Here is a 15,837-nt window from a genome sequence, read left to right as displayed (position 1 = left end):
TAAAAAAAAAATAATGCAGACTAAAAACAGGTCAAATTGTTACCAACAGGAAAGCAGTCGAACAAAATACAGTACCTCCACGTCATCTCTGGAGCTGTAAAAAGAGCAGTGAACTGGCAAAAAGGCTTAGTGGGTAAAGGTGCTTGCTGATAAGCTTGACAACTGGGATTTTAGCTTAAATCCACATAGTGGGAAAGAACAGGCTCCCACACGTTATCTATTGACATCCTCAGACACTATGTAGCACACTAAATACAATACTTGTAAAGATATTTATAAAAGTAAATTTGCATCTCTTAGCTAAATTAAGAGTAATACATAAACTATATCCTGATTAAATAAATGAAGGAGACACAGATGTTTAAAATAGTTGCTTATGAGGGTGTAATAAGAACTGGGCAGATGAAGACTGAGTGTGCAAAACTTTAGGTTTGTGCATGCAAGCGTATCCATGGCAAGAGATTCTGTTGGATATATTCTGTAGCTAAATCTCACCCTCCACCCAAACAGACACAAAAAGCAAAATCTGAGGGCATTAAAATATATTAAGCCTAGAAAAAAACACCAATAACTACTTATTCATGAATGCCAACTATGAGTTAGACCAAGGAAACACTAGACTCACAGTCTGGTGAAACTATTCTATCTTTTTTTTTTTTTTGGTTTTTCGAGACAGGGTTTCCCTGTAGTTTCTAGAGCCTGTCCTGGATCTAGTTCTTGTAGACCAGGCTGGTCTCGAACTCAGAGATCCGCCTGCCTCTGCCTCCCGAGTGCTGGGATTAAAGGCGTGCGCCACCACCGCCCGGCGAAACTATTCTATCTTAAAGACAGTAGTTTCCATGTAATTCATTTGAATAATTATACTCAAATATATCCTGACTACAGAACAGAATTTTAGAGAATAACTTTGGAAATAAAGTCAGTTTGCTTAAATTATTTCTATAACTGTTAGATGGATCAGTGGTAGGAGAGAAACAACTTCCCCAAGTTGTGCTCTGAAATCTACATGTGCATCATGGCACACGTAAGTACAGAAATAAAAATTTAAACATGCAAGAAATATTATTAGAAGCACTAAGTAACTTTATGGTACTATTGTTAAAGTACTTAATTATACTACTATATCAATTGTTTACTTAATGGTCAACAGTGGTCTATCTCTTGCTAGTACTATCTCTTACCTCTATAACACTACATGGGTTAATACTGCTTAGAAAATGCCCACTTTTGCCAATAACTAAAATAAAAAAGACTGCAAAAATAAAAGGTCAAGTGTACTGAACTTTTACATTTATTCTTTCTTTCTTGGTTTTTCGAGACAGGGTTTCTCTGCAGCTTTAGAGCCTGTCCTGGAGCTAGCTCTTGTAGACCAGGCTGGTCTCGAACTCACAGAGATCCGCCTGCCTCTGCCTCCCGAGTGCTGGGATTAAAGGCATGCGCCACCGCCCGGCTACATTTATTCTTTAACTATTTGCTCTTTTAAGTACTGGACATAAATCATTATTTACCAGTTTGAACAAAAATAGTATGGAAGGGTCTGAAGAGATAATTCAAGGATTGCGAACACTTGCTGCTCTTGCAGAGGACCCATGTTTGGTTCCCAGCATGTTCCATGTTTGTGGCTCACTGGCTCACAAACATCTGTACTTTAGTTCCAAGGGATTTGACACCCTCTTCCGACCTCCTTGGGCACCAGGCAGGTTCTCAGTACTCAGGCATGCACTCATACACAGGTCAAACACTCATACACATTAAGTAAAAAAAGTATGGAGACAGATTTTTAGTTTTCAGGACCGTTCTTGGCCATCTATTTCCACTATGCCTTGCAAATACAAAAGGTGGTTTAGGGCATTAAAATGTCTGTGGACAAAAGATAAAGACCCCTGAGGTCAGAAATACTCATAGTGCTATTAACATCTGTTGTGGGCTAGTTGACACCGTGTGAAGGTGGGTTGCTGTGACTGGTGTAGGAAAAAGCTGACCAGCCAGTAACTAAGTAGGAGAGACAGGCAGGACTTCCAGGCAGAGAGCGGAAACTCCAGATGAATCTGGACACATGAGAGATGCCAGCCAGAACTGGAATGAGTCAGACACATAAAATGGGATAGTGATAGAAGCCACAGGATAGAACAAGATTAAAAAAAATATGTTATATGAACTAGTTGAAAATAAGGCTAAGCTAAAGGCCAAGTTTTCATAATTAGTAAGTTTCCTTGTTATTTGTGAGCTGGTGGCCCAGAAAAAAATCTGCCTACAAACATTTTAATTAATGAGTTAATTCAAACAGAATCATGTAGTCCAGTCCAGCCTCCAACTCAGTATGTAGCCAAGAATGGCCTCGAGCCTCTTCTCCTTCTGCCTCTCTTTACCACCCAAGTGATGTAGGATGACAGAAGCATGCTACCACATCTAGTCCATGTAGTGCTAAAAGCCAAACCTGGTGCTTTTGAAATGTGAGGGCAGCACTCTAGCAAGTGAGTTATATCTCCAGCTCCACCTAATAAATAAGATGGAGAGCCAATTTTTTTTTTTTTTTTTTTAGCAAACATTAAAAAAAAAAAGAGGGAAAGAAAAAAGATTTTAGGTTGGCCTGGTGCTGCAAGTCTGCCATCCTCCAAGTTCAGGGCCAGCCTGGGCAAACTAGTGAGACTCTGTCTTAAAAAGTAAGAAGAGGTAGAGAGAAACCTCCTTAAGACAGCATGTGACTCCTGTAGACTTTCTAAAAAAGAAACAGAAAAAGATATAGGCAAAATAATGACTCAAAAGAAAACCATCTCTACCAGCTGTGGAATGGCAGTCGTTCTTATCCTTTTAAACACATTCTGATTAAAGGATACCGACTAGGAAATGTAAAGAAATTATGTGAAAGATATCATGCTACTAAAATTTTAACTGTTAGTAAAAGGGGTGCAACAGTTCCCACTACTTGACACGTGACTAGGAATCTAGAATGGTATCTATATGAGGAATGCATGAAGAACTTTTTAACAGAATGCTTGAGGAAGAAAAAAAACCAAAATCTCATTTAATTTTGCAATAGTGTAAAAATCTTAAATCTTTCTGTTAATGTTTTTAACAGTTGAAGCAACTGCATACTTAACTTTATTATACTGTGCATGTAGCAGGCCTTGAAAAGCAGGGAAGTAGCCAAGTACAAACACCGTATGTCTAATTAAAAAGCTTCCAAAGCCGGGTGTGGTGATGCATGACTTTACTTCCAACAGCTGGGAAGCAAGACTGAGTGCCAAGCAAGCCACGGCTACATTGTGAGACTCTAACAGAAACTAGTGAAGTGTAGTAGAGTATTTCAAAAGAGTCGTCTTCACTCCTATATTGTATCTTCAAGTTAATCCTAGTGAGAATAGTCACTCATTTAAAAATTCCTGTACTTAACAAATTATTATCAGGACAGCAGATAAGGAAAAAGATTTTTAAAAAAACACTACAAGCTAAAATTACAAACATCCGAAAGAAACACTTGACAATTTAAAAACTACCATCAATAGAAATAAAAGCAAAACAAGAGAGAAAAGTTTAGTTATCACAAGTGACATATTAAGGAGCTGGAGGTATCCGCTTACATACTGCCTCACGCATGGACAAGCACAACAAAATGCTACACTTAAGCAAATACTAAAATATTTACTATGACTCCCCAGTCACAGCATTTCCCTCTTCTTTTTGCAAAATATGCCCTTCTGTAAAATGCAAATTAAAAAAAAAACCCTGGAAATGATTTACGGATTCACCCATACAAAGAAGTCACACAGTAACTCAAACCCCAAATATTCACGCTCTGAGGCTGTGGAACATTAAAAAAAAAAATGAACCAGACTTCTCAAAGCATCTATTCCACAACTTTACCAAAATTCAACACCACCGTAATTCCCAAGGACCAAACAAAATGCTTCTCAATTAAGAAGCAAAACTGACAATAATATGGGGACCAGGGGCATGGCTCCTAATTCTCACACAGATGTACGGTTTTTGACTATCAACATAATAATAAACAAGGGTTCAGTTTAAAAAACCTGTAGGTTCATTTACAAATTAAACTTTAAATAAAAAACAGAAATCACATCATCAAACTAGGCAAGTTTGTTTACTTCTATCTGTTGATTCTAACACTGATGCTGGGAAATTTCTTCAATCAAGGAAAAAAAGTCATTGGTTCCAATTCCCTTAATCCCTGCCTCTCCCCAGCCTAAGCAAACAAAAAGCAAACCCTTCTTCTCAGCTTGTCATTTTTTAGAGAAAAGAACAAGCAGTTTAACTACTTTCTCCGCTTCTATTTTTGCTCTGAACCTTTACCTGGGACCCAAACTGACCCTGGACTAGAGACTCTTAAGCTGTTTTCGGGAGCCTCCCGAGTTTCGCAGTCAGGTCTGGGAGCAGGATGGATGCCCCCCTCCTAGTTTTCTGCCTCCCAGCATCTGGCACCGGCTGAGATCCAGGGTGAAGAAGAGGTGGGCCTGCGGGGGCCCAGACCTCAGCGCCGGGTGTCCCGGCGGCTCGGCGGCGGGCAGGGAGGCGTCGAGAGCCGGCCGCGGCCGGCCACCTGCGCCCTCCCCGGACCCCGAGGCCTGGGCGGACCGCCGACCCCCTCCCTCTCTTCCCAGGCCCAACAGGCCCGCGGCGCCCGGCGAGGAGGGAACCCCGTCACCGTGCAGGGCGGACCGGGGCCGCCGCGCCCCGGGAGAAAGTTGCAGCCCCTCGGTTTCGGCCCCGCCGCCACACCCCAGTTCCAGCCCTGGGCCCGCTCCCCGCGCCTCACCAGGTCGTAGTCCTCCTCATCATCGCACATGAAATCATCCTCCATGTCAGACATCTTGGCCGGAGGGAGGGAGGGGGAGAGGAGAAATTAGAGACAGCCTCCTCCCACAGTCCTCCGCGGCCCAGGAGCGTCACTCCTGGTTCTCCCCGCCTTCCGGTCTCTCCTGGGGAAGATATGCACATTCCGGAACCAAAGAGCTCGCCCATGAGACTATTTACACGGCGCCCAAAAGGAGCGCACAGTTCGCTCTTCCTGCGCGACAGTTGGTGCTTTAGCAACTAAGCATAGCAACTGGGGAAATCGGGCGCTGCGGGTCCTGTCTGAGGGGCTTCGGAAACCTTCTAGTAGATTCCAGCGTCCTAGGTGAGGGAACAGTCTCTTTCCTTGCCTGGGACTCTGGAACCGTCTCTTTCTAATGAAACATGCCCGTCCTATATGACAGGTAGTGTGCCTCTGCCATTGTTATTTATGTATTTTTATTCCAAACCTTACGCTGGGTATATTTACAGCAACACAATTTTCAAGTAATTTTATATTTGTAGTTGACAAAAAATTTTGTGGATATCCCAATTTAGGTATGCATTAATCAGTTATTCAATTATTTAATGAATCGAAGGGGTATTAACTACTTTCAGGATCAAATTGTAGTAATAGTTGATGACAAACTTTTAAAAAATGTGTTATATAAAACCATTAGAGTTCAAAATGAAGAAAAATTTAAAATAAGGCAAACCCTGGGTTTTATTTTTATATATTTATTTTTGATGTAACCCTCCAAATTCTGTTCCACATATGCTATAGTTATAAAATGGATATAATCTTAGGAATTTTGCCCAATTGTGTATCTGTACAGATCAGCTCAACATGCCCAAACCTCCAGTTATCTTCATCTGGTCTGATGTTGAGCACAGTTTAGCGTTAACATTCACGCCATCGTGTTGAATCCTTAAAACCCCAGCTTGGGTGTGTTCCAGTAACTTCTGGAGCTGTACCTGATATTACCTGCTTTCATCTGAATCCACTGGGGAACAGGATCATTTTGTTTTTGTTTCTAGGCCAGGAATTACTTGGTTCTGAAAATCTTGTGAGAAGACACGTCAAGAAACAGTCAGGCATGACAGTGGTTGTGTTACTTCTATATTGAACATACTGTGAACAAATTTATTGCTATACTTTCAGAACGTTACAAAAATGAGTCTTCAAACAATTTTGCTTTGAATATCGTTAACATTTCTTTCTTTCTTTCTTTCTTTCTTTCTTTCTTTCTTTCTTTCTTTCTTTCTTTTCTTTTTTGTATTTTTTTGAACTGAGGAGAGAACTCAGCCTTGTGAGTGTCAGGTAAATGCTCTATTGCTGAACTACTCTAGCCTGACACTTACTTGTTTCTTTTTTTTTTTTTTGCACTTACTTGTTTCTTAGGAAAATATTGCAAGATGAAATTTCTGCCTAGTTTACAAAAGTAACATCTTTTTGGTCCTAGTTTTTCTAACAATAGTATCCCCTTACCTGTAACCACATAGTTTTCTAATAGCCTTTCCTCTCAATATTTTATCATGAGGAATTCAAAATTGAAAATACATTTGAAAGGATGGAATATTGGACACAAATATATCAATTATCAGCCTTAATGTTGTGTATTTCGTAGGTCAACTAAAGGATGCATAGAAAACAACACATTATCATACAGCTATGTGCATTGCCTAAAATTGAGGACATTCTCTTATGCAAACATAGCATAATCATTACAAAGTAGACCAATAACCCTCTGATAGCATTTAATTTCTAGTCTTTGCTCAAAATTCCTCTACTGAATATAAAAATTTTGGTTTGGAATGTCCTTTAATCATCTTAGAAACAAAAATTTTCCAAAAGTACTGCATGAATCTGTACATGTGATTTTAGAACAAAGCAAAGCTTTCCAATGAGTGTGGTGACTGACTGTCCACCCCTGTTCATTGGGACAGGTCAGACCTAGTGTGGTGACTGACTGTCTACCCCAGTGCATTGTGTTGGGTCAGACCTACTGTGGTGACTGACTGTCCATCCAGTGCACTGGGACAGGTCAGACCTAGTGTGGTGACTGACTGTCCACTCAGTGCATTGGGACGGGTCAGACCTAGTGTGGTGACTGACTGTCCACCCAGTGCACTAGGACAGGTCAGCACAGGCGTCCATAGCACTGACTGCTCTGAAAGCTTAGGGTGATAAATCAGTTATTCTACCAGTGCCTATCCTCTCCCCAAATCTCAAGACAGTTAAGAGTTTTCTTCATGCATAATTTTAAATACAAATGATAGGGCAGTGATTATTTGCTATGCTAATTGTTTACATTTATAAAATGGCATGGTGATTTACAGTGCATTTATCTGCATAATTTGCCATTTTTTATTGTAATGCCTTACTCATATAATGAGAAAAGATGAGTAATTTGGTACCTAGAAATACAAAGAAAATTGCAACTAAAATTTGCGCTTTGCATTTCCTTGATGACACCCAGGTTTATTAAGTCCAATCTGACAACTTGATAAGAGCTATTATTAGATATTTTATTCAGTAATAAATAATTGATCATTTTTAAGTGGGTTGCTCTTGTTTAATGTAGATGTTGTTTTAAGTTTTTTATTTTTATTAAGGATCTAATTTTTTATTTTAAATTATGTGTATGTGTCTGCACATGAGTGTGTGCAGATGTCAGAGGTATTGGGTCTCCCAAGAGTTGGAAGTCATAGGTACCTCTTTGTCATGAACACTGGGTCCTCTCCAACAGCAGCAAATGCTCCTAACCACTGAGCCTTTCCCACCACCCCTTAAACTTTGTTTTAATTGTGTGCCTGTGTATGGTGTGTTTGCTGAATTTGTATGGGGCAGCTGTGTGGGGTCAGTGTCTCCTCCCACTTCTCCGTGTTTCCAGGGACTGAGCTCTGCTAGCCAGGCTTCTGAGACGAGAGCCTTTACCCACTGGCCATCTCATCCGCCCCCAGGTATTTTTATTTTTATTTATTTTTTAACCTTACTGTTGACTATTTTCATAATTCTTTTTTATTGCTTTATAAATAATTCCCCAAATATTTTTAAAACAGCATTTATTGAGGTGTAATTTATCTGTGTTATGGAAAGTTAAGCTGCACAAACTTATCAAACAATTTGATAAATTTTGCCAACTATTTATAACTGTGAAATGATTATCATAAAAACTTAATGAACTTATTAAACTAAAAATGATATAAAAATCTTTATAGATTTCTTTATGAAATTCTCTGTATTTTCCTCCTCTTGTGTTTTTCTTATGTTTTTCTTAGGCCACTAGTGATCTATTGTTTGACATTGTAGATTAGTTTACAATTTCATCAACTTTATATGTAAATCAAAATAAAATGATGTATTCTCATTTATCTGGCTTTTTAAAATCTATGTTGTTGCTTGCATCAGTTGGTTGTTTGAATTTATTGCTGTATGTTCTTTTTTTGGATCTCCCATAATTATCTTCTTTTTAATGGATATGTGGGGTTTTTTAGCTCTTGGTTAATATAAACAAAATTGCTGTGAACATTTGTGTGCATGTTGTTGTGTGAGCATGTTTCATTTCTCCTGAGTAATGTGGTAGATTGATTCCAAGATGGCCTGTCATCCATGCCTTCTGATAGTACTTTTTCCCTTGAGTGTGGTAGACTATGACTTGCTCCTAATCAAAATGATGGCAAGAAGTTGACAAACATAGTCATATGTACATTATCACACTAAACAAGATCAAGTCTTCCTAGCAGCAGACACTTGTGCTGTGCTGTCTTCAAGAAGCTCAAGTGCTGAAGTTGGTGTGATGGTTAATCTTCATTGGCTGTTTGTTTTTCAAGACAGGGGTTCTCTCTGAGGCCCTGGAACTTGCTCTGTAGACCATGCTGAACTCAAACTCAGAGATCTGCCTTCCTCTGCCTCCCGAGTGCTGGGATGAAAGGTTTGCCTCACATGCCTGGCTGGTTAAGGTTTATTGTCAAGTGAACAAAATCTGGACTTGGTTAGGAAACCAGCATCTGGATATACTTGTGGTGGGGGGGCTGTCTACATTAGCCATGTCCTCTTGGGTGTGAATCCTTCCCCAGTTGAGCCTCTTTGAAACAGAAGAGCCATCTAAGGTATGCCCTTACTTTTTTTTTGAGTGACAGAAATTGTGAGATAATAAGCATATATTACTTATTATTACATATTACTAAATTTGTGGTAATGAAGTTATAAAGCAGTGGATACATACAAATAAATCTACAAGTGGTGGTTGGGTCATACCAGAAATGTATATTCAACTTTGTAAGAAATTCTCAAACTGTTTCCTGGATAGTTCTACTATTTAGCCTACCTAGTGGCAATGCCCTAGTTGTCTGTCTTGCCACCATTTAGTATGAGCTAGCCTACTTAAATTTATCTGCTTTGTCAAGAGCATTGAGCATTTTAGTGGCCTTGGTTCGCACTTCCTTTGGGCAGATGCTGTGTGTGCGTGTGTGCGTGTGTTTCCATGTAACTGTACTTGACAGTTTTCAAGCACACTGACTGTCTATACATTTTTGAATGTGACAACAATGACGGAAGTTACGAGTGTCAAGCTTGTGAGCCCGCATCCTCTTACACTTTCTGCACTTATGGATATGGAATGTTCCTTATTCCTCTGGCCCTAATCGCTTTATTGAGACTGGAATCACATGTTTGGAGTCCCCATCTCCTTCACGGCAAATTCCCGGGTTTCTTGGAGTGTCCAGGGGCACTATCCATGAAACCCACTCTATGGATGCGTTTGTTGATCTATTCTCAGGTCACCTCCTTGTTGATGGCATGTCCCCTCTTGTCACCACCACCCTTCTTTGTAGGAGTCATTCTTTCAGGCCTGAGTTGGAAAGACTCATTTTATTTCTTTGGTGAAAAACCTCTTCATTTTTTTACAAGGTTGTTTATCTTATTACTCTTCCATGGCAATGATTATTTTTACTTTTTTGTGTTGTGTCTAAGAAAGCGTTGCTACACTTTAGGACACTATTTGCTGACTTGTTTAACAGCAGGGAATAGGGCCAGCTGGTAATATCTTATTGGAACAGATGCCTGCTGCCAAGCTTGATGACCTGAGTTCAATTCTTGGGTCTCACATGGTGGAGGAAAGAACTGACACTCATAAGTTGTTTTATGACCTCTGTGCCCATGCATACATACACTATATAAATTTTATTTAAAAGGTACAAGGTATCAATTTCTCTTGTGAAGGTAATGTAAATATCTCCTGTCTCTCTTCCCAGATAAGGAGAACTGACATGCAGTCTTCATAAGCACACTGTTCTAAACCTTATGTCCTCTCAGAGTCAAGAGATTTTGTGCATAAATTTTATACAGGAAAAAGCTACTGAAAGCCAGCAATCGAAGGACTGATGCAGTTATTCCCTTTCCATGTGACTGACAGGATGTTTTTTGTTCCAGCCTTCACTGCCCCATGCGATTGTCAGCCAAATAAACCTTTCCTTCCCTGCATTGCTTTTTTGTCAGGGCATTTTTATCACAACCACAAAAAAGTAATGCAGTACCCATGCGCGGTGTGACCTCAGATGTCTAGCTTCACCTGTCAGCCATTCATCCAGTCCTGCCTGTGTATTGAAAACTAATTGCCAGGCATTGTGCCAGGTGCTGAGGACACCCATCCTGCCCTCAAGTTGCTTACACGCAGTGGTAGGGATGGCGAGGCAGCCACTAGACAGACAATACATTCATGAGAAAATAAATATGCAGGGTAACTTTTTGCAGTTCAAAACAGTGATAGGGTACATGTGGGATGGTATGCTTGTAATAGGGCCCCCGGGATTCCCCTAGGCAAAAGAAAAATGAGGGGCGAGCTGGATACTGAATGAAAACATGAGGACATGACTGCTCCCAGGTACGGGTTGAGGAGGGTTATTGTAGAGGAGCAAACAGCCAGAGGCATCTGGAAAGGTCCATACTGAACATGGCCATGGGGGCAGGTTTGGAGATGCGAGAGAGGGAGAGAGAGGGAGCAAAGACAATATCTGGGTACCCAAGAGACCAGGGACCCTTAATCAAAATGGCTGAGGTTATATAGGGATCAGAGGCTGGGAAAAAGAAGCCCAGCCCCTCCTGGGCTGGAGAATTTAAGGTAAGGGGCGGGGTGAGAAGTGCTGGGAAAAGCCATGGGTACTGAGTGGGACTTGTCCCAGGTGTCTTTGAGACCTAACAGATACTAAGGGTCCCTCTCCACATTAGTGTGTTCTAGGAAGGCCCACCTGAGTAAGTGCAAAGATATTTACATCTATTTTACGTTGCTTACTTTGGCAATAAATAAGCAATAGGTAAACATTTCATGGTCTTTGGGACGATTTGCCGGACATTAAGGAAGAAAAATCCCAACTTAAAAAATAAAAAGGAAGCCTGAGAGAGATCAGAAGACCAAAGTGTGTGAGGGCCCCCCAAGTTCTAACGCTGTACTCAACCACATCAGGGAACAGAAAAACCTGGTCAGTTGGTTTTGATGTAGTGTCGCCCCTGTGAGCCTAGCCTGAGGTAGAGGCTGCGCTTGACAGCTGTGCCTGGAGCTGGGGAGGAGGAGCTGGGGGCGGGACAGCCTGGAAGGGGGCCGCTTCTGCAGACCTGCAGGATTTCCGCCGAAGTCCCGGAAGAAAGCCACTCCTGCCGCCTTTATCTTGTGATCCTCAGCTGTGCTGCACTTCTGGAAACTGCAGAGGGACCTAGCAAATATGGCTGCGGAGGAACCCACCACGCGACGAGTCCTGGTGGCCGAACATCCCAGGTGGGGAGAGAGGCGTGGCCTGAGATCGCGGGCTGGAGAGGCGCGCACCGCTCTTTGCTTTTGGCAGCTTCTTTGAGTTACCGTCTTTTTTTCTTTTTTGTTGTTGTTTTGTCCCAGAAGGCAGACAGAATCCTTAGGATTCTAGACGCTGCCAGGGCTTGTGTGTGTTGCTTCACACAAAGGCTTTTGCCCCTTTTTGCCGAAGGAGTCAGTAAAAATGCCCAGACCAACCTGGAACTGCTCGTTATCTTACCCGCCAAGTGATACTGCTTTTCCAAGTTTCCGTCCTCGACAGGCATTTTTGAGTCTCTGCATGTTTGACAAACCCGAGAATCTCGGAACTGTCATCAAGGAACTAATTTGTTGTCAGTTTCTAGCTACAGGATTACAGTTCCTTTCGATGTCTAGTGGAGGGTCTTTTTAATTACAGATACTTTGTAGAAATACTTTGTTCTGATTTCTGGGGCTGATATCTGACAGACTTTTCTCATCTGCTGTTTTGTTAGCCCAATGGCTTCTCTGAGGTTGACTGCTTTTGAATTTAACTTCTCCCTCCTCCCATTCTGTTTATGTCGATGAAGCAGTGTTTTCCTATGGCTTAAAAATGCTCATTCCTGCGCAAGTCAGCAAACGATGTATCTTTAGTTGCGAGGATAAAACATACCGTACTCTAGAGTCAACACAGTTTGGATTACTTCCAGTCTGTGTAAGGGCCACTGAATGGTTTGAGACTCTCTGAGGTCATTTTATGGTGTGGTTGTTTTTACATATTCAGCAAAGGAGCACACATTACAAGAGACGTGTGTCAGGTGACTCCTGGATAATTCATGGAAAGAAACCTGCCCCTATAATCTTGTGTGAAACATGGATACAAATAAACTCCAACTATGATTTTCTTTTTGAGCCAAGGTTTTACTATGTAGCTCTGGCTGGTCTTGAACTGGATGTGTACACTAGCCTGGCTTCTAACTTAGAAAGATGTGCCTGCCTCTGCCTAGAGTTAAACATGTGTACCTCCATGCCCAGCCTATTTTATATGTTTTTTGTTGTTGTTGTTGTTGTTGTTTTGAGACAGGGTTTCTCTGTAGCTTTGGAGTCTGTCCTGGAACTAGTGCTTGTAGACCAGGCTGGTCTCGAACTCACAGAGATTCTCCTGCCTCTGCCTCTAGAGTGCTGGGATTAAAGGCGTGCGCCACCACCGCCCGGCCTATTTTACATGATTTTCATAGTAAAGATCTCTGCCCTGCAGGGAGGGTGTTGCTAGTAAACACAGGACCATTGACTGATAGAAGAGTCTCTGACTGAATTCCTGTAGTGTTCTTTCATGCCTTTCACTGTCTTTACCATATTTATTTATGCAACAGATATTTAATGTTACTTAACTGCGTTATGTAGGGAGTCTTTCTGTCCTGCCAGACTGTTCCCATAATGACACAGAGACTTCTTATTAATTATGAAAGTTCGGCCTATAGCTTAGACTTGTTCCTAACTAGCTCTAATAAGTTAACCCATTTATATTAATCTACATTTTATTACGTGGTATTACTTCTCTTCTGTCTTGCACTTCCTATTTCCTCCCTGAGTCTCTCTTCCCCAGATTCAACTCCTACTGCCTCTCTCTCCCTGCCTGGAAGTCCCGCCTATATCTCTTACTTAGCAATTGGCCATTCAGTTTTTTTTTATTACATCAATCACATCAAATACACACGGTGTATGAACATCCCACAGCAGCGTTAGCTATGGGTAAGGTCAGAGAGGTCTTGTAAGCTCTGCTCTGGTGTTTCTTGTTTCTGATTCATTGTCGTTTGTTTAGAGACAGTGTCTCTTCGTAGCTGAGGATAACACTGAACACAAGTACACACCATCATGCCCAATTATTGTTTCATTTTGTAATTTTGTGTGCACTGTTATTTCTTTATGCAATGATTTGCAGTAATATTTTGAAGCATCCTATTTTAGAAGGGATAAGATTTATTAAATCTAGATAGTGTAATCTACAAATCTAAATGATTACATGGTGCAATTCATTGGTACCCTCAGGTGAACCAGGATTCTTGTGGAACTCCTGATCTTTAAGATTCCTCTTCAGTTTAACAGGAAACCAGATCCTGTGAGTTAAGACACAGGCAACCACATTATATGTTTTAGTAAGATAATTTCTTTTTCCTTTTTATTTTTCTTCTTGATTTTTCAAGACAGGGTTTCTCTCTGTGTATCCCTGGCTGTCCTGGAACTCTCTCTGTAGACCAGGCTAGCCTTGAACTCTCAGAGATCTACCTGCCTCTGCCTCCCTAGTACTGGTATTAAAGGTGTGCACCATCATCACCTGGCTTTTTATTCTCTCTCTGTAAAACGCAAACCTGAGGAGTCTTGAGTTGTAGCTTGGTGGTAGCATACCTCCCTTGCATGCACAAGTCCCTGAATCTGATTTTCAGCATTAAAAAATGCAGACAGAAATAAGAGAGCTGAGTACAGTCTGTCTTCATCTGACTCATGTTTTTTGTCTCTCCTGTAAAACTTCCAGTTTCACGTGTAACTTTCTTTATGATGATATCTCTTTTCTTTTTTTTCTCATTTTTTTTTATTAAAGATTTCCATCTCCTCCCCTCCTCCTCCCCCTTCCCTCCCCTCCCTTCCACCCATACCCCCACTCCACCCCTCTCCAAGACAAAGAGCCATCAGGGTTCCCTTCACTATGTTAAGTCCAAGGTCCTCCCAGCTCCCCCTAAGTCCAGGAAGGTGAGCAACCAAACTGACAAGGCTCACAGTGAGCCCGTCCATGCTGTAGAGTTCAAGCTCATCGCCGTTGTCCTTGGTTTCTCAGTCCTCCTCCACCGTCAGCCACATTCAGAGAGTCCGGTTTGGTCCCCTGTTCCATCAGTCCCATTCCAACTGGACTTGGTGGTCTCCCGTTAGATCTGTCCCACCGTCTCAATGGGTAAACGCACTCCTCACGGTCCTGACTTCCTTGCTCATGATCTCCCTCTGATATCTCTTTTCTTTAGGACTAAGTTTAAATTGTTAGGATGGCAAGGAATAATGATACCTGCCTGTAATTCCAGCAACTGGAGGGAGAGGTAGGAGGTCACCACAAATTGAAAGCTAACCTGGACCAAGTGAGACCTGTGTTGTTTTAGTCACTTTTCTATCGCTGTGACGAAACACGATGTTCCCGTGAAATGATTGAAGGAAAGTTTATTTGGGGGCTTATAGTTTCAGAGCACGAGTCCATGGCCTTCATGGTGGGGAACATGGTGACAGGCGGGCACTGGAGCAGCGCTAGGCAGACGGAGCTAACTGAATGGCGGAACTGCAGCAAGGCCACACCTCCTAGCCTTTCCTGAACAGTTCTACCAACAAACAGGAGCCTATGGGAGTCATCCAAACTACCATATCCCCCCAAAATCTGGGGGAGGTAACTCAGCCGTGGAATGCTTGCCTCATTCATGAAACTCCCAGAACTGTATTAACCCCTATGGTGGCATATCTTTGTTTGTAATCCCAGCATCTGGGAGGGAGGGAGAGATGGGAGAATCAGAAATTCAAGCTGATCCTTGGCTAGTTAGTAGGAGAACAGCCTGGGCTACATGAAACCTTTCCTAAAGTAACTGTAAAACGAATGAAAACTGCTAGATTATTATTTCTTGTAATAACTTTACTGATTTCACATACCGTATAATACATCCATTTTAAACGTTTGCTTAATGAATCAGAGTGCTTCTGTGGAAGCATGGCCACCTGGAGTCAGTACCAATAGCTCATTCAATGGGAAAGAAGAGACTGACTCCTGAAAGCTGTCTTCTGACCTTCATGCATGTGCCGTGGCATTCATGTGCCCTTGAAAACACACGTACACACTGTTTAAAAAGTTAACAATGAAATGGTATTAATATTGTCACAGAATTGTGTGACCATCACCACAATCAAATTTTGCTTTTCTTCACACAAAAATACATACCACCCCTTACATCTTACCTTTCCATTCTTAAGCAACCACTAATCTATTTTTTCTTTTTCCTTTCAGATTTGTTCATTTTGGATATCTCAAATAAATGCTATCATAAGATGTGTTTTTTCTTCTCTTTCTGTTCCTCTTTTTGCTCTCTCTCTCTCTCTCTCTTTTTTTTTTTATTGAGACATGTTCTTTCTGTGTAGTGCTAGCTGTCTAGGAACTTGCTACATACACCAGGCTGGCCTTGAACTCATTGAGATCCTTCTGCCTTTGTCTCTTGAGTGCTGGGATTAAAGGCGTGGGTACCACACCTAACTGGTT

The 15,837-nt window shown here is 41.5% G+C and overlaps 2 protein-coding genes across 4 annotated transcripts in view; one reads left to right on the top strand and one right to left on the bottom strand.

Annotated features, from left to right (window-relative positions):
* Cops2 (COP9 signalosome subunit 2) overlaps nt 1-4,907 on the bottom strand; it is a 30,600-nt gene extending 25,693 nt beyond the window's left edge. For both annotated transcript variants that reach the window (XM_038330420.2, XM_038330421.2), the window contains exon 1: nt 4,775-4,907. In XM_038330420.2, coding sequence (XP_038186348.1) covers nt 4,775-4,828 — 54 coding nt within the window. In that variant the 5' untranslated portion in view covers nt 4,829-4,907. The remainder of the gene's footprint in view (nt 1-4,774) is intronic.
* Nucleotides 4,908-5,025: 118 nt separating this feature from the next.
* The window catches only part of Galk2 (galactokinase 2), a 119,330-nt gene continuing 108,518 nt past the window's right edge, over nt 5,026-15,837 (top strand). Inside the window, exon 1 of one of the 2 annotated variants that reach the window (XM_038329976.1) lies at nt 5,026-5,216. In XM_038329976.1, coding sequence (XP_038185904.1) covers nt 5,197-5,216 — 20 coding nt within the window. In that variant the 5' untranslated portion in view covers nt 5,026-5,196. Of the gene's footprint in view, nt 5,217-11,419; nt 11,565-15,837 lie in introns of those variants that run through there. The other variant, XM_038329975.1, reaches the window with a different exon arrangement.

The sequence above is a fragment of the Arvicola amphibius genome, chromosome 5, assembly GCF_903992535.2.
Source record: "Arvicola amphibius chromosome 5, mArvAmp1.2, whole genome shotgun sequence".
NCBI classification, from domain to species: domain Eukaryota; kingdom Metazoa; phylum Chordata; class Mammalia; order Rodentia; family Cricetidae; genus Arvicola; species Arvicola amphibius.
Note: the sequence above shows the minus strand (reverse complement) of the source record. Positions and strands in the feature narration are given on the sequence as shown.